The sequence below is a fragment of the Arachis ipaensis genome, chromosome B8, assembly GCF_059453495.1.
Source record: "Arachis ipaensis isolate K30076 ecotype BB chromosome B8, ASM5945349v1, whole genome shotgun sequence".
NCBI lineage: Eukaryota > Viridiplantae > Streptophyta > Magnoliopsida > Fabales > Fabaceae > Arachis > Arachis ipaensis.
In genome coordinates, this window is record NC_142443.1 from 140375515 (window position 1) to 140394476 (window position 18962).

General features: G+C 30.5%; 2 protein-coding genes and 1 pseudogene across 2 annotated transcripts; 1 reads left to right on the forward strand and 2 right to left on the reverse strand.

Annotated features, from left to right (window-relative positions):
- Positions 1–2282: 2282 nt before the first annotated feature.
- RHD2 (NADPH/respiratory burst oxidase protein D) lies at positions 2283–10555 on the forward strand. The gene is made up of 12 exons (XM_016315464.3): positions 2283–3243; positions 3426–3588; positions 3701–3749; positions 3909–4022; positions 4352–4777; positions 5011–5394; positions 5961–6056; positions 6177–6292; positions 6430–6532; positions 6864–6937; positions 8755–9305; positions 10087–10555. The coding sequence occupies exons 1-12, from the start codon at positions 2514–2516 to the stop codon at positions 10194–10196; spliced, it is 2916 nt and encodes a 971-aa protein (XP_016170950.1). The 5' UTR covers positions 2283–2513; the 3' UTR covers positions 10197–10555.
- Positions 10556–13456: 2901 nt separating this feature from the next.
- Positions 13457–14003, reverse strand: LOC107614392 (uncharacterized). The gene has a single exon (XM_016316603.3). It carries the CDS (start codon positions 13908–13910, stop codon positions 13608–13610), a length of 303 nt encoding a protein of 100 aa, XP_016172089.1. The 5' UTR covers positions 13911–14003; the 3' UTR covers positions 13457–13607.
- A 3983-nt stretch (positions 14004–17986) lies between these two features.
- LOC107611770 (putative galacturonosyltransferase-like 7 pseudogene) lies at positions 17987–18939 on the reverse strand (annotated as a pseudogene).
- Between the last annotated feature and the right edge of the window lie 23 nt (positions 18940–18962).

The window sequence follows — 18962 nt, forward strand, 5'->3', positions numbered from 1 at the left end:
ACTTCGTTTTTTTCGATTTTCATGGTTTCTGAAATCAAGTTTTGAAATCGTTTTGAAGATAATGGAACTTTAGAAATACACCTAAACGATTACAGAAATACACCCAAACGGTTATAGAAATACACCCAAACAGTTATAGAAAGGATTACAGAAATACACCCAAACGGTTACAGAAATACACCCAAAGAATTAAATAAATACACCTAAAGAATTTAAAAAATACACCAAAAACAGGAAAAGACAGTATATTTCTTCTTGAAATCTTTTAATGTTTTGCTGGTTAAGGATGATGCACATGGCAGAGACAATCTAGAAGAAAAACCTAAAAGAATAACGTTTCTTCCTTTTTTCTGGTGATTTTTTATGGAGATTTGTATCTTTTCTTCTTGATTTCTTCTACTCTTTGCGAGGAGTTGGAACGTTTCTGGAGAATCGTAGTAGTTTGTTTTGAATGTCCATTGAATCTTGATGGTTTGTGTTTTGATTGAGGAAGAAGAGGAAGAGTGAACGTGTTGTAGAAGGGGCGTGTTTTTTTCTTGATGGTTTGCGTTTTGATTGAGGAAGAAGACGAAGAGTGAACGTGTTGTTGAAGGGGCGTGTATTTTTTTTTTTGACTTAGAACAACTTGTATAACTTGTAAGTCAAAAAGGCTTGTATGTGTAGCATGCCTCTTTTTCTTTATAATATTAAAAATATTAAAAAAATATTAGTACTATAAAAGATTGTGCACCATTAATGGAGAGCTATAAAACCGTATGTTTTAGATTTATTCATGCTAAGCCTATGTTTTGTATTAACTTTTTTAAAATAAAAGTATCGATAAGAGTTTTTAAACATTAATGAATTGAAAGATAGATTTCAATGAATTTTAAAAACTGTTAATTGATTTGTTTTAAATTTTTAACTTTGTAAAAATATAATTTTTATAGAAATTGAATTAAAATATAAATTACATTTTTTATTCTTATTAGTTGATTTTTTCATATTTTTTTTACCGAAAATAGGGAGACTCAAACCTGCAACCTCTTAGTGAGTATAGAGAAATTATGCCATTTGAGCTATAACTCGTTGACTGATTTTTCTATATTTCATTTAAATATAAATAGAAGTATTTTTTATTAATATTTATATTTTAAAATTAATGACATTATTTAAAAAGTAAAAATATCAAAAAGCTATTAAAAATAATAAAAACATACAATGAAACTAATTTGTTTTTATTACTTTTTTAATTTTTTCCTCAATTTTGTTAGGTAATATATTTTTTTTATTCGCTCATACCGATTATACATGAAAGTAAGATATAATTAAGAAGATCATAATTTTTTTATTAACTATGTTAAGTATATATTAAACTCAATTATTAGTATAAAATATATATTAAAATATAAAATATATAATAAAAATAAATTAAATAATATATATTTATATATAATAACTAATTTTAGTATATAAATATTATTTTTATTCTTTTATTATCATTTAAATTAAAAAATATAAGCCAACGAGATATAACAACGTAGTCTTTTCATACTCATTTAAAAAATTACAATCTAACCAATAAATTATAACTCAAATAGAATAATCTTTCCATAAGCAAATCGAGTCTTCCTTTTTTTTTTTTTTTTTTTTAAAAAAAGGTTACAATCGAGTCTCATTCCAATAAAAAATAGCTGTCTCCAAGTGTCCTGCCATATAAAATCCACTTTTACTTATAAGTTATTTAAAAAATTATTTATTTTTTATTTTTTTTTAATCTAAAAATAAAATAAAAGACAATATTTTAAAAATAATAAAAATTTATATGTAATTATTTTTATATAAATTTAATAGTTAAAAAAAGTTAAATTATAATTTAGTCAAATTTTGTAATTATTTAATAATTTTTAAATATCAATTTTACATAAAAATAATTATACGTGAATTTTTATATTAAAAAAATATTTAATTACACTAAATAAAAAAGAGAAATGCTAGAGATAGTAATTTTTGTGATTTGTAATTATCAAATAATCATCAATGATAGTTTTAATGGTGTAAGATTGGTGTGAAATTTTATCCAATAACTTATTTTTCTTTACTGATTATATACCGGTCAAAATTTAATAAAATTGCTGCCGCTATACTTTTTCAATAAAAAATTAGATGTCAGTGTCCTGCCATCTAAAATCCTTTGCACCAAAATTGACATTTGGAACGTCGCCACGTCACAAATCAGAAAAAAATATTATTATGTTGCAAACTACGCGTAGAAAGCAGCAGTGAAGCACAGCACCCACTCCAACTCCATTACATCTCAAAATGGAAAAGACAATAATCTCCATTCTCCAACAATCACGATAACTCGATAAACTTGAATAAAATAATCGTATCTCTCTAACAATGTCTTTCTTTCTTTCTTTAAATCTTTCTCCATACATAAATTAACAAGCTAAAGATATCTCCTTCTTCTTCTTCACGCAGTTGTGACTTGAGTCAACAACTTTTGCATCAGAATATCCGTCACTAATAACATGGAAAAATCTGATGAAGATTTTTATAACCGTCACCACCACCGTCGTGATAATTCCGACATCGAACTCGTCGCCGGTGATAGAGTTCCTCATTCTGGCCCTCTAAGCAAAAGACTGGCAAGAAGAAGTTCCAAGTTGAATAATAATAATAATAATGAAGCTCTTCTTGTTCATGGAAATGATGACGTCATCACTTCAACTTCTTCTTCTTCTTCTTGTAAGCAACAAGTGGATCATGATGATGGAGGAGGACAAGACTACGTTGAAGTCACAATGGACATTCATGGCGGTTCCGTTGCGCTTCACAGCGTCAAAGACGTTTCAGGTAACGACCTTAACGAAGACGAGAAGCTTGTTCTTCTCGGTAAAGGAATGGAGAAGAAGAGATCCTTTGGTGCTACTGTTGTTAGAACCGCTTCCATTAAAATGAAGCAGGTTTCTCAAGAACTCAAACGACTCGCTTCGATTTCTTCGAAACAAACAGCACCTTCTTCTTCTTCTGATGCTGCTGCTGCTGCTGCTGCAAGAAGAGGACACTACGATAGGACTAAGTCCGCGGCTTCGAGTGCTCTCAAGGGACTTAAGTTCATCGCTAAGGGTGGCGGTGGTGGTGGTGGTGGCGGTGGCGGTGGTGGTGGTGCAGGGTGGCATGAAGTTGAGAAGCAGTTTGATGTTCTTACTGCTTCAACTGATGGATGGCTTCATCGGTCTCTCTTTGGAAAATGCATAGGTAATAATTGAAATTGAAGAGTTCATAACAAATCTGCACTATTTTTTTGTTGTTGCTTTCCAAGTGTTTGTGAAATTGTTTGTGTGTGTGAGTGAGTGAAATAAGAACTTGTTCTGAGTAGTTTTCTTTTAGGATGTGTTTGGATAACTATGGTTTGGATTTGTTGAATTGTTTGTATGTAGGGATGAGCAAGGAATCGGAGGCATTTGCTGGTGTGCTTTTTGATTCTTTGGCTAGGAGGAGAGATATTCATGGGGATTCAATTAACAAGGCTCAATTGAAGGACTTTTGGGACCAGATTTCTGACCAGAGTTTTGATTCCAGGCTCAGAACCTTCTTTGACATGTAACTAATTCATTACCTCTTTACTTAATTTTAGAAGTAGGAAAATAAATTGGTTGGTATTTTCTTTAATTCCCACCATTAAGTATGTTAACCTTGATTTGGAATAATGCAGGGTTGATAAAGATGCAGATGGAAGAATCACCGAGGAAGAAATTAAAGAGGTTTATATGAATTTTCTTTTTAAATTCATCAACAGAAAAATTAGAATGAGGATAGTGAAGTAGTTTTTATCAGCAACCTTTTTTCCTTTCCTAGCTTTGCATTTGGTTCCCATGAGAATAGGAGTTTCCGTGATCACAAATGATCAATTCTGTTTTCAGATCATCGGCCTTAGTGCCACAACAAACAAACTCTCAAACATACAGCAGCAGGCTGAAGAATATGCAGCTTTGATCATGGAAGAACTAGACCCTGAAGAGACAGGATTTATCATGGTATTTACATCATCCTATTTCATATCGTTTTGGTATAAAACTTATCAAAATTAAGTAAAATTCGTCACTATTACAGTTTTACATACAGATAAGTACTTATATTTCAAATCATAAGTATGAAGTTGATTTATATGTAAGATGATGAGAGGGACTGATTTCACTTGTATTTAGGAAATTAGATCAAATCCATAAGAAAAATTTTACAAAGACCAAAATCATAAGTAGCTAACTCTAGAAGTGACTAGAAATTTATTTGAAAAGAAAAACAAAAACCCCATATTACTCATGTTAATCTCATTTATTTGGCCAATTGGTGATTACTTCATCAGCTGGATAGCCTAGAGATGCTCTTATTGCATGGGCCAAGTCATTCTACAAGAGGTGATAGCAAGTACCTAAGCCAAATGCTAAGCTTGAAACTGAAGCCTACATATGAAGACAGTGCTATTAGGAGGTGCTATACAAATACCAAGTACTTCATACAGGACAACTGGCAAAGAACTTGGGTTATGGCACTGTGGATTTGTGTGATGTTAGGTTTATTTGCCTACAAATTCATACACTATAGAAGGAGAAAAGATGTATATCATGTTATGGGGTATTGTGTATGCATGGCCAAAGGTGCAGCTGAGACACTTAAATTGAACATGGCTATTATCTTGTTACCAGTTTGCCGGAACACTATTACTTGGCTGAGGAATAAGACCAAGCTTGGCATCATGGTTCCTTTTGATGACAACCTTAACTTCCACAAGGTACTATTTTTCACTTGCCCCAAATCTTTGTTGGGACTTGTGTGTTTTCACAAGTCAAATTGTCAAAAGGGTATGAAGAATATTGGGAGTGTTTCATGATTTAGAAGTGGCAAATTTGCTTCTCAAGGAACATATTTGTTTCTCAAGATTCCCTTGCTGAATAAATGTGTCACCATTTTAATAAAGTTAGTAGTACAAATAAAGTGAGGGTATATATGTTGTTGTTCTTGCAGGTGATAGCTGTGGCAGTAGCAATTGGTGTTGGAATACATGCAATTTTTCATCTTTCTTGCGACTTCCCTCGCCTCCTTCGTGCAAGCCCTCAAAAGTACAAGCCAATGGTACAGTATTTTGGACCTCAACCAAAAAGTTATTGGCATTTTGTGAAAACATGGGAAGGAGTCACAGGGATTATAATGGTTGTTCTAATGGCAATAGCATTCACATTGGCCACACCTTGGTTCAGGAGAAACAGGGTTAAGCTTCCTAAACCACTCAACAGTCTAACTGGCTTCAATGCATTTTGGTACTCACATCATCTCTTTGTCATTGTCTATGCCTCGTTGATTGTTCATGGAATCAAACTTTTCTTGACCAAAGAGTGGTACGAGAAAACGGTTAGTAACTTCGATCCCTTTTCCTTTGTATAAATTGCACTGACACTTTCCTGAGGTTAAAGTTAAATTATATACAACACTTTATTTTTTTAATGTTTGCATTGACTTTGTTAGTGTTGTGTTTATAAAAGAAATTAATATCACAGGCTCACAGCTTACAATCTATAGAAATATTAAGTATTATATAACTTTAAATTGCACTAGAAATTCATTAAAAATTTAAAATATACTATTGGAAATATCAAAACAGAGAAGTATTGTGTGTATTATTGTCTAATGTCAAGACTAGAGAGAAGCCATCGCAATTTACCCTTTTCCTTTTTAGAATAAATTATCATTTTTAATCATAAAGGATTCAAATGCCGACAATTTTAACTATAACAAGCTAAACTAATTCAATATTTAATAAAGATTGAGTTAGTTTGACAAAATTACTTAATGAATTGTCCAATTTTAGTTTACATCTTTGTTGGTTATTAGAAATGATAGTTTATTTTTTTATTTGTTATTGTTTATTTATCTTTTTTACCCTGCAAAATTTGATGTTGTATGAATATGTTTTGTAGACTTGGATGTACTTGGCAATTCCCATGACCATTTATTCATTGGAAAGACTAACTAGAGCACTAAGATCTAGTATCAAACCTGTAAAAATATTAAAGGTGAGTATCAAATCAAACAAATAGAATTCATTTACTCATTATATGAAAGAAACACATTTGCTAATATTAGCACATAAAATAGTAATTCTTACCACATTTTCACTGATGACTAATTTGAAGGTGGCTGTATACCCTGGGAATGTGTTGGCTCTTCATATGTCAAAGCCTCAGGGATTTAGATATAAGAGTGGACAATACATGTTTGTTAATTGTGCTGCTGTATCACCATTTGAATGGTATGATGAATAGTTTGGAGAAACCTAAGTAACTTTTTTTTTTATATAGAAATTTTGCTTCTTAGTTTCTTTCATATAACTTTTAGTAGTATTAATATCTAAATTCTTATTATGTTAATTTGTTTATGCTTTTACAGGCATCCATTTTCTATAACATCAGCCCCTGAAGATAACTATCTTAGTGTTCACATTAGAACATTAGGGGATTGGACCAGAAGTCTCAGAACAAAATTTTCAGAGGTGAATTACCCTTCAAGTTAACTTTTGTTGGTAATACTATTTTGCATAAGAGTTTCATTAAAATAGTAACAACAGAATATCACTAGTATATAAATTATTACATTTGCTTCTAGAATTGCAATATCACATCAATTTTATTTTAGTATTATTATTTAATTATCATTATTATTTTCAAATCCGCGTGCTATCATTGTCTTGTGTACATATGTGGTCTCTTTTTGTCTCCCTCATACATAATTTAATGTTAGTGTATCCTTTTTAAATAAAAAATAAATGAACTGGGTTTCTTGTAATTAAACAATGAATAGATTAATTCTTTGGGTCCTTTCAGGTGTGCCAGCCACCCAACAATGGCAAGAGTGGACTTCTAAGGGCTGAGTGCATGCCAGGAGATTGCTGTCCAAGGTCAGCCACCTTTTTAATTGGGAAAATTAGAAGAACAAATGCCAGTTCCATAATGAAAAAATAAAATAAAATTTTGCAGTCTCAAAAGTGGACTTTAAAACGATTTAAGGGAAAAAAGGGTTTATATAAGTTTTAAATTCTTGTAAAATTAGCAATCTAAAATTTTTAATCTTATATTTTCTAATTATATTTTGGTCTAAAAATTTGGAAAATAAGTAAATTTGGTTTCTACTATCATTCCATGTACAAATTATTTGGGATATATATATATATATACACAATCATGATGTACACAAAAAATTAGTCATTCGTATAAAATACAGTTGAGATACAAAATATATTAAAAATAAGTTAAACAATACATATATTTATACACAAATACACGGTGACATAACATTTTTGATATACATATATATACTTGAATCACAAATATATGTGAAATTTTGTGAAGTACAGACAAGGACTTGTTTCATTTACTTATAAAAAAAATTGTATCGAAACCCAAAAAATATTAGAGAGACCAAAATCATAAATCACTAATGTCAGACAAACATTACCACAACATACATAAGTATAACCAAGCCTCTATATATATAAAAAAAAAATAAGTATAATCAAGCATGCAGTTTATGGCGTACCAAAACTACTTGGTATGGTTTATGAAATTTAAAGAAACTATAGAAGTATAAATGATCTTATTAATGTTTGTTGACCAAACAACATAAATAGAACTTATTATATATTTGGCCTTTCTGGTTTGGTTGTAAATAAATAGCACTTGTTGCGGAGATTCCCTTAAATTCTTAATAATCAAAGTGACCAAATCTAATAAATATTAATAATGATTGTTAATGAAAACATGTGATTAGTTGTTATTCGGATCTTGGAAGGTTGATAAGGACTCCAGTTGAAAATTCTTGCCTGTGTGTGATAGGTAGTCAAACCAATCAAATTACTGTATTCATGAAATAGTTGAATCAATCAATACGTAACTAATTATAGATTGTGAGTTGTGATGAAATGAAATAGTTGAGTTGAGTAGATTGACATTTTTTATGGATTTAGATTTTTTAAATTTTGGATTTCACTTTAGAGGACAAAGTGTAACATCTCATTGTTTATTTTATAAATAAGACAAAAAAAATATAAAAAAAATTATTTAAACATAAGAAATTACACTTTATCTTCTAAAGTAAAAATTTAAAATTCGAAAGATTTAAATTCTTTTCTTATAACCTATATTTGATATTGCTGCCGACATATTAATACTACTTTTGCCAAAAAAAAAAAAAATTACCCTACTTTATAATAAAATATTCAATCAATATAAATAGTTATCCATTACATAATTACTCGTTATGATTTGCCATTGTACTAAAATTTTATCTACTAGTAATATAAAATTATTTAGAGTAAAGCGACAAATAATCCCGAAAAATTTATACTTTAAATAGATTAGTTTTTAAAGAAAAAAATATTAATAAAATTTTTTAAGGTAGTAAATGTGGACACACTATTTTTAAATTAGTCCCTATAAATATAATTAGAATAAAAGAACTTAATTTAAATTAACTTGTTTACGTTTATTATTTTAAAAGATTTTATTAGTACTTCTTTTTTTTAGTGATTAATTTGTTCGAAATATAAATTTATTTGTCACTTTTCTCAACTATTTAACACTTTCAACACATGAAATCAATATATATGTGGATATTTTTTTGTTAAGAATATATAATTGATACTTTGTCAAAATCAAATTCTATTGCCTAAAGACAATCAAGATTATTGATGATTAACTTGGTCACATCATGGTGCAGTACCTTCCCTAAGGTCCTAATTGATGGTCCATATGGAGCCCCAGCACAAGACTACAAACAATATGAAGTGGTTCTATTGGTAGGGTTGGGAATTGGGGCCACCCCTATGATCAGCATATTGAAGGACATAGTGAACAATTATAAGGCCATGGAAGAGGATGAATTAGGGTCCACCATGGAAGAAGGAGGAGTAGCATCAAGTGATAACAAATCACCAAAAAGGAGGGGTAATTTGGTAAATTTCAAGACTAGGAGGGCCTACTTCTATTGGGTGACAAGGGAACAAGGTTCATTTGATTGGTTCAAAGGTGTAATGAATGAGGTTGCTGATGCTGATCGTAGAGGAGTGATTGAGTTACATAACTATTGCACTAGTGTTTATGAAGAAGGTGATGCTCGTTCAGCCCTAATTGAAATGCTTCAATCCTTAAACCATGCTAAGAATGGTGTTGACATTGTTTCTGGGACAAGGATTAAGTCTCACTTTGCCAAACCTAATTGGCGAAGTGTTTACAAGCGTATTGCACTAAATCATCCACATGCTCGCATTGGTGAGTTTTCTTATGAAGTTTTTATATCTATATTTCTTTATTCTTTGCTTTTTCCAAAATTTTAAAGGGAAAAAAAATTAAAGTTAAAAGAAAAATAAAATCAAAAAAATTAAACAAATCAAAATTTTTCTCCTTATTTTCTAAAGAGTAAATAACAATTTTGACACTCAACAAATTTTAAGACAAAATAGACTTCGATTTTTGTTTTTGACAAAATAAATTTTTAAATATCAGCCCTGCTTGACAAAATAGACTAATTATTAATCCATCATTTTAGACGTTTAGACTATTTTATCAAACAGAACTAATATTTTAAAGTTTATTTTATCAAAAATAAAAATTAAAATCCATTTTATCAAAACAAAATTTTGTTGAGTGATAAAATAATTATTTACCCTTTCCTAAATAAAGTTGCATAGAAAGAAGAATATGTCTAAAAGATTTTTGATAGATATAGAGATGATCTCTAGATGAGATAAGCATGATCATTAGATGACATTAGCAATAAACACATATTATATGATTCTAACAACCAAACTTTTTTCCTTCTTTCTTTTAACATAAACATAAAAGCAATAAAACAATGCCTTTTTTCAACAGATGGCAATAATCCATGTATCTTTTAGAAGATCGCATAGAGGCCCATTTAATTAAAGAACATTTATGTTTATGAATCATTGTCTTCCAAAAAGTTGGAGTAATAATGCTTATCATCAATTAATATATATGTCTGCATCATAACAAAAAGCATAATGTTTCGTGTTTGCAATAATGTATGTAGGGGTTTTCTATTGTGGTCCACCAGCACTAACAAAGGAGCTTCGTCAGCTAGCTTCAGATTTTTCACACAACACAACAACCAAATATGATTTCCATAAGGAGAATTTCTAATATACTGAGAAATTATTGAAGACAAAGGGCAGAAATTTTGGCAGAGATAAGATGGTCCTCTATCAACCTTGAATATGACACTATATATATATATATATATATATATAAGGATATATTGATGTACATTTAATTTGTTGATTATAATTTGAGGTAGTTCAAGTAGCAATTATTATTATAGGTATATAATTAAGATTAAGAATGGAAAAACAACCAAGAAGGTTATTGTTTGCTAACTCTTCTTGTGTGGTTTCTCTCTTGAAAGATCTTAAGATCTTTTAAAAATTATTTATGTTCCACCTAAATGTATTATTAGTTTAATTTCAGCTCCTATAAAATTTTTATATATCATTTTCCCCCTCCTTTTTTGTTGTTTCTACTTTCTATTCCATGTTGTTTTAAATTTTGCTTCTCATCATTCTAATGTTACAAGTTATTCAAACAATTCAAGGAGTAATGTATGTGGTTAAGGGTCTGGCGCTGTCCAATAGGTTACTAAATGCACAAGGTAGGATTCGAACTCCCGACACTTGTTTAAGCGGATGAGTGAGCTGACCACTCGACTAACCAAAGTTGGTTATTTTAAATTTTTTATATAAAGAAATAGTAACTCCGACATTTGTTTAAGCGGATGAGTAACCACTCGACTAACCCAAGTTGGTTATTTTAAATTTTTTATATAAAGAAATAGTAACCCCTTCTTCCCAATAAAAGGATAGTCAATTAGTCACATTGTAAAAACAAAGAAAATGTTTTTGCTTTGGGTCATATAAACTTGTTTTTGTTGGAGTCAGGAAGTAATGTGTCAAATTCCAATAAGTAATGTATACGGGCTAAACGATTGGTAATGGGTTTTATTTTATATGGCGTGAAACAAGCAATGTGATGTATATGTTGGGTCTGTCAAATTAAGCCATGAGATTGAGGGGAGTGTTCTTCTCACAAAAACTATTTGATAATTTCCAGCCAAAAAGACAAAAACTATATGTGATAATTTATTAATAGATTTTCTTGCAGCTGAGGCCTGGATCATATGGGCTATGGCAAATTGGTTGTCTCTTAAAATGTGTTCTAATTTAAGAACCCGAAAATGTATGAATAGTATTCTGACCCAAAAAAAAAAAAAGGATCTCATTTCTTATTTGAGAATAATATGACACTTTTGGTAATATTAAAATTAAAACCATAACCAAGTTGGGTTGGTCTAGTGGTTAGCTCACTAGTCCGCTTAAGCAAGTGTCGGGGGTTCGAATCTCGCCTTGTGCATGCAGCAACCCATTGGCCAGCGGCAAACCCTTAAATGGAGCTCAGTACCGCGACGGATTAGTCCTTGACCTGCCGGGTTGGGGGATACCGTGGGAAACAAAAAAAAAAATTAAAACCATATTTTTTTATATTTTGGTAATATTTTTTTAAGTAACACTTTTAAAAAAATATTATTTAATAATAAAAAAAATATTACTTTAATTTTAACAATACTTTTTAAAATATCATAATCACTGTAGTCATTCTAACATAGTTATAATAAAATGACTATATATATATATATTATTTTTAAATTGTCCTCAATGCCTATCAGTATTTCTCATCGCCAAATAATAATAATAATAATAATAATAATAATAATAATAATAATAATGTTGGTGAAAGATAATTTGGACAAATCACATTAGAAATGAGTAACATTATTAAATTCAGAAGTCACAATATCACTCTTCAATTATGATGTCAACCCACAAAAATTGTGGTAAGGGATTGTGAATTTTGGAATAAGTTACGTTAGGTATGTAATTTTTAATGGACGAGGAACTACATCTGTGTGGGAAATGAATTTATTTAGTCAGTTTCATGGACTGTTACAGTCTATCAGTTTGGTGAGCAAGAAAGCGAAAATAAGGTGGTGAGACAATTTGATAAAAAAAATATATTTTTAATTATCTCTTTAGTGAATGTGTTATGGATTGAGACGCTTCTGAAAGACACTAGGATGAATATTCTTGAAATTAGTAATAATATTTGTATTCTTTGTAAGAAGAATGTTGACATCGCTATATATTTGTTTGTTGTTTGTGTATTTAATTGATAGGAGTGGTGTGCATGATCCCAACAATTTAGACTAACATGGATGTACCTTGTTGTAATGAAAGAACATTTTGAGAATTAGCTGACAATCTATATGAGAAGGGAAGATTAAAAGAAGTGATTGATATATATAAATATATTTTTGTAATTTATAAAATAAATGGTTAAATTGGTCTTTAAAAAAAATTATTTTTTAAATTAGTCTCCAAAAAATTTTAATTTATCCTTTAAATATTTTAAATTAGTTATGTTAGTCTTTTCGTTATTTTTTTTATGGTATCAAATTTTTCTAGTGTGACACGTTAAGTGACACCCAATACACACCTACGAGTCTCAATTGACTATTAATATGATAAGTTTATGAAATTAAATCAAATCAAAACTTAATTGAGAAGAAAACTTGAGGCATTAAAATTCCTCAAATTAGGGTTAATTTAATCTAATTTTTTAAGGACTAATTTGATCATTTATCCGTAATTTATAATATTTAGTCGAGTAAAAATAAGAATATATTTTAAAATATATTGACAGAGATAAATGAATTATAATATTTTCATCGTAGAATTATTCTTCATTATTTAATATTTATATTGGTCTCATGTTATTATTCCTTACCTTATGTTGAGCTCTTTTTTATTAAAATAAAAAAATAATATATCTCACAACTATAATACTGAATTACTGGTTGTCGGTGGAGCATAATCATAGATCTATATTCAGTGTTATTAGTTAGATTCTTTGCTTAAAAAGACAATCTAAACTTCAAAATTTTGAAGTATAATTGATTAATTATTTTTCAAACTAGTGAATGCCAGCAAGCTAATAAGTAGCTTATATCAGAGCCAAAAATAAGGGAGAAAAAAAGTCAAATATTTCACATACAAACAAATGAAGAACCACAAAACCAAAACCTTCATCAAATTAATACCAAAACTCAATTACTAGAAACCAAATTAAATCGCCTTAGAAACCATATATGCATTGATTCAAAATAAGAATTAACCCAAAACATTAATTAACAATACACAGCCCTTTCAATAATTGGTTTTTATGTATATGGAAGTAAAGTACTAATTTCTAATTAAGAATCACAGCAAAATTACTTGGAACTTGGATAATAATGATCCATCCACTAATTAACTTAATTAGAGGATCATTATTATTATATCTATTCACTAATATGATATTTTTTTTATCTTTTATGATATCTTTCAATCCGATAGCACGAAGATTAATCTGTCGCAAATCGAAGTTACATTTAAGAGTTTGCCGTGATCAGTGAATTGCTACTTGTATAAGGCGAGATTCGAACCTACCTGAATATAATTATGATTAGGAACCAGTGATACAAGAGAACATTCTCTGACTTCTAAACCTCATTAGTTGTTGTTGCTTTGAAATTGGAGGGGGTGATGATATTGAAGAAGAACCAACAACCCCGTTTCCAAAATCTTCAACAGATTTATGTCTCCGATGATGATGATGATCTACATCACTTTGTGCATGATGATGATGATGGTAGATCTCAGCCATGGTGATGTTATAGCTTAGAGATGAAGAATCAAGACACTCATATTGGCGTCTATTTCTGTTCTTCTTTAATGCTCTTAACACCAAAGGTACAAGACCCTCCATTTATAAAATCTTGATCTTCAATGAAGGATATGAAACTTGGAACCAAGTATTTGTAGTTAGAGAAAAGAAAATGGAAAATTTGAGGAAATGGGAATGAAGTTGCTGAGTTAGGTGGGTTTTAATTTGGATTCTATATTTTTGTTGTTATTGTTGTGGGCCCCACCAACGAACATTGTCACACGTTAAACTTGGTTCTTTGACTTTGATGACAATGACCAAAATGGTAAAATTAGAGCCAATCAAAACAAAATAAAAACAAAAATACAAATATGGAAATTAATTACTACTACTTGCTATGAATAATGAAAAATAAATCTTGCAACATCACAAATTAATACTTATCAATAAAAAAGAGGCCGGCCCAACATAGTCAGCAATTAGTGGAAATTCTTAATAATTTTAGGTAAACAAGTGGCCTAATCCAATTTGTCATGTAGTTGGATTCCTTCAATTATTTAGTTTGGGGGTTCAAATCCTAACAATTTGTGAGGAGGGTTTCTACTAGTTTAGCCAGCAGTTAAAAAACCGTTTACCATCTCAACTTTCAAACCAAAAATCGTTAAAAAATTAGACGATTTTTTTGATTTATTGGTTAACCGTCAATTTAATCGATTTTTTTATTGATTTTTTGTTAGACAGTTTTTGACATTATTCGAACCAGTTAAATAATTGGTTTTCAATTATTCTAGTTGAACTGGTCGGTCTAGTTCGGTTTTCAGAACCATGGCCAACACCCATGCCCATTTGAGAAATCTTTAGTGCAAGTGAATTTTTTTTTTGTCTAAATATGCAAAAAAATAAAACAAACACTATCTTATATCCGAGCGGATGATTTGTTAGAGATTAACACAGGGCTCAGAACAAATAACATGATTAGAGTCTTGGTACCATATCTAGTCATCCGCAGCCCTATTTACTTCTTAGGACACCCACTCAACGTGACAAATCAAGATTGGGATAAAAATTCCTGAATTTTGTGAACTAAATCTGTTACTTCAGATAAATATCCACTTATAAGATGCGAGTAGATTTAATTATTACTATAGATAGTGGATGTTCTAGATAATAATAATAATAATAATAATAATAATAATAATAATAATAATAATAATAAAGAACTTATACTTTTAAAAAATCCAAACACTAATTATATAAGCAGAATCCGCTAAAATACTCTTTCAAAAGGAAACTGTTTGGTAAGTAATTTATTTTGCAGTAAGTTTGACTTTTCTCAATCTCCTATTTTGGACTTGCAAGTGGGAAGTGCTAAAGACTATATAACGATAGCTTTATAAAAACATGGAGCAGTTGGGTCTGAAGTATCAACCTTTTGTGAAAGGGGAGAAGAATATGATGATAAAGAGAAACAGAGCAAGAGGAGGATGCCCTACAAGGCTAGGGAAGCAAAATTTCTATTGATGTCAATTGTTAAGTCCATGTTACAATCTTTGTGTTAACAATTGCCTTGAATGAAATATGATCCTTAAAAGTTATGTTAATAGCAAAAATAATGACTGAATTGGTTTATGGTCATACTTAATATACAGTACAAAATTAGTAAAATACAATTTCATGATAGCAAATACCCTTTTAAAAAAGGGTTGCCATACAAGCAAGATTTAAAGTACAAATAATTTATTTATTTTTATTATATTAAAGTTTTTGTACAGTATATTTAAGTTATTTTTATTTTTCTAATGATGTCACATCAACACATTTACTTGACAAAATTTAGAAATCAATCAATCAAATTTTAGAAAATAAAAAATAAAACCATAACTCCGACAATTAATTAATTAAATACAATAAACATCTACATTAAAAATGTTATAATAATATTATCACAACAAATTCTAAGTTATAAACTATTCAAATTTCATACTATTTTTTTTATGATCATCGGGGCAGAAACACCCAAAAAAAGAAAACTAAATAGAAACTACTCTAGGGAGAGCCATACCTATAGAATTAGCATGAAAAGCTAAGGAAATACAAGAAGGCAGATTGAAAAAAATATGATAGCCAGATGGGAGACTATGACCAAAGTGAGCCAACCTATCAGCACAAGTATTTGCTTCCCGAAACTGGTGATGAATATTCCAGCTAGTAAGTCTGCTGCATCTGTTTCTGATAGCCAATACTAAAGATCTAGTAGGATGTAAGTCAATTTCCTCTTGGCGGCAAAGCTTCACTGCAACAAGGGAGTCCGCTTCAATAATCAGATGGGAGCAACCAATATTCAAAGTTAGCTCCAAGCCTAGTAAAATTCCCCAAAGCTCCGCTGTCGTCACTGTTCCGCCGTCCAAATTCGCACTAAAGCAAGCCATAAATCTTCCATCAGAGTCTCTTAGGATCCCACCACAAGCTGCTCTTCCTCCATCTAACACAGAGCCATCCGAGTTGAGCTTAATAAACGGGTGATCTGGTGGCTTCCATTTAATCTGTCTTTCAATGAAATTACAAACCTTCTTCCTGCTCTGAGCAAGCTCGAGCTGTGCCAAAGAGTAGTCCTTCGCTAAGTGGAAGGCCAAAAAATGAATGATATTCTCTGCTACGGCCTCATTGCTATCAAAGATCACCTTATTTCGACGAAGCCATAGTGCATTCATTGTGCATACAAAAAGGAGGGGCCAGTGAACCCCTTTAAAGAGTGATTGGGATGATAAATTCTCCAACAACCAAGGGAGGAGGGGGTGTTGAAAAAATTACCAAATCTCAATCTGGCATCAATGCTCATCCATGTTTGTCTCGCGACTCTGCAGTCTCGGATCACATGGAGCATCGATTCGGTTGCCTCACCACAAATAACACAAGATCCATCCTGGGCCATATTTCTTTTGACTCTAATCTCATTTGTTAATAGCACCTCATTTGCAACAAGCCAGCAAAAAATACGCAGCCTTTGGGGAACTTCAAGCTTCCAGATCTTCAAAAACAGCTTAGCGCTATTACTTCCAGATCTTTTAACTTCAAATTTCATACTATGTGACATACTTATATATCATAAATAAGACTCTTACCGCTATTACTTTATTTCACAATTTGTGGTTTGTCTAAGAAAAATATTTACACCAACAAATAAAAAAAATCTATTTATTTAAAAATGATTCTATTAGATGATTTGGTATAAAATAAAAATATTTATTATATTTTTAAAACAAATTTACAAGAAAAAACGTTATTATTACTTTTACTATTTATACTTTTTTCATTATTTTGTAAACATATAATTATATTTTAAAATTTTTATAATTATACTTATTTAAATATGCTATTTAAATAAAAAAATCAATTTTAATTATTTTTTAGTATTATTTTGAGTTTGTATTACTTAAGACATTGTTTGACAAAGTGAGTTAAAAAAATATTAACAGATATTTTTACTTTATGCTATTTAAATTATTTTTGTTGAAAATAACTTATTCAATATATATACACACACAAAATACATATTTTAAAAATTTTTAATCTTATTATTATAAATGTCATTGAAAAACTGTATGTACTAGAAAAAAAAATAAGTAAATATCAAAAGAAAATCCACAAAAAATAACATTTTTGTACTACAAAACAAAATATTATTAACATGTATTTTTACTTTATACTATTTAAGTTATTCTTATTAAAAATAGCTTATTCAATATATTATATATACACATACAATAAATATTGTAAAAATTTTTATTCTTATTATTATAGATGTCATTGAAAAACTGTATACATTAGGAAAAGAAGAATAAATAAATGTCAAAGAAAAATCCATAAAAAATACAAAAAATTAAAATTTTTGTGCTACAACATAAAAAAATATTATAGATTCAAATTATAAAAAATTTCATCAAATTATACCTATTCATACAAAATTTCATCAAATTATAAATTACTAACTCAATAATTATGAGTTAATAGTCAAAATCGTCCCTGAAAGATACCCCGATTTCTATTTTTGTCCCCGAAAGATAAAATTAATCGAATTCGTCCCCGAAAGATAACCAACATGGGTCACGTTCGTCCTTCCGTCATCTACTTCGCTGAGATGGCAAACATTTGATGACGTGTCTCGTTAATTGCCAGCGTGGCAAACGCCAAATAACACCCTTTTATTGCTGACAAGATAAGTCTTTTAAAATAATTCAAATTAATCCTAAATAGATGAACCCTAATCCCAAATGCAGGAGGCTCACCGGGCTAGCGTTGAGGTCCCAGCAGCTTTCCTTAGCATTATCACCTCCCAATTCATGCTGGTTCCACCGGTGCTCGATGGGCCCACGTGTCCCGCGAACACCAGAAGGAACGGCGGCAAGGACCCGAGCTCGTAGATCAGTACGCTCTTCTAAACCTCCATCCACCTCTCTATCCTCTTTGTGTACCCTTTTATCCTCCACCTCACCAAATCCATCACCATCACCATCAATCCCGTGTTGAAGTAGCAGGGCCTGCGCCCCTCAAATGTCCCCACAGTGGTGGTCCGACTAGAACGCCGCCATGAAATACTTGCTGAAGTTGGCGTGGCAGTACTCGAGTGTTCAGATGGTCCTGGAGCTTAGGCTGGGGCTCCAAAGCTTGGATATGTCGTCCACGACAACCAAATCAGAATCGAGATAGATGACTCTGTTGATGCAAGTTTCGAGGTCAGCGAGGTAATTTCTGGCGTAATTTAGCAGTTACTTGATGGAAGTTGAGATCAGGTTGCTAACGATATTGGGATCAAAGTAGTAATTCTAAGATCGTGAAGCTTATTATCCATGCCATAGCAACAATTTGCATGCATTGTACAAACTTAATTTAAATATTTGCTTGGTTCACAAAGGCCACCAAAATTTACTGTATCCAAGAACCTCATTTCCAGTTCTATATCAATGATGAAAGGGTCTACCTTAATGAAATTGAGCACATCCTGATCATGGTATCCCGGATAGACTTCTTGCAAAGAGTACCAAAATTTGTAAAACTCTATTGATCTAATATTGGACTTTACAAAGTTAAACCCGTCATTGGGTCTATTCTCTAAATCATATGAGCTACCCATGAAAATGATCGCATGCTATCTGG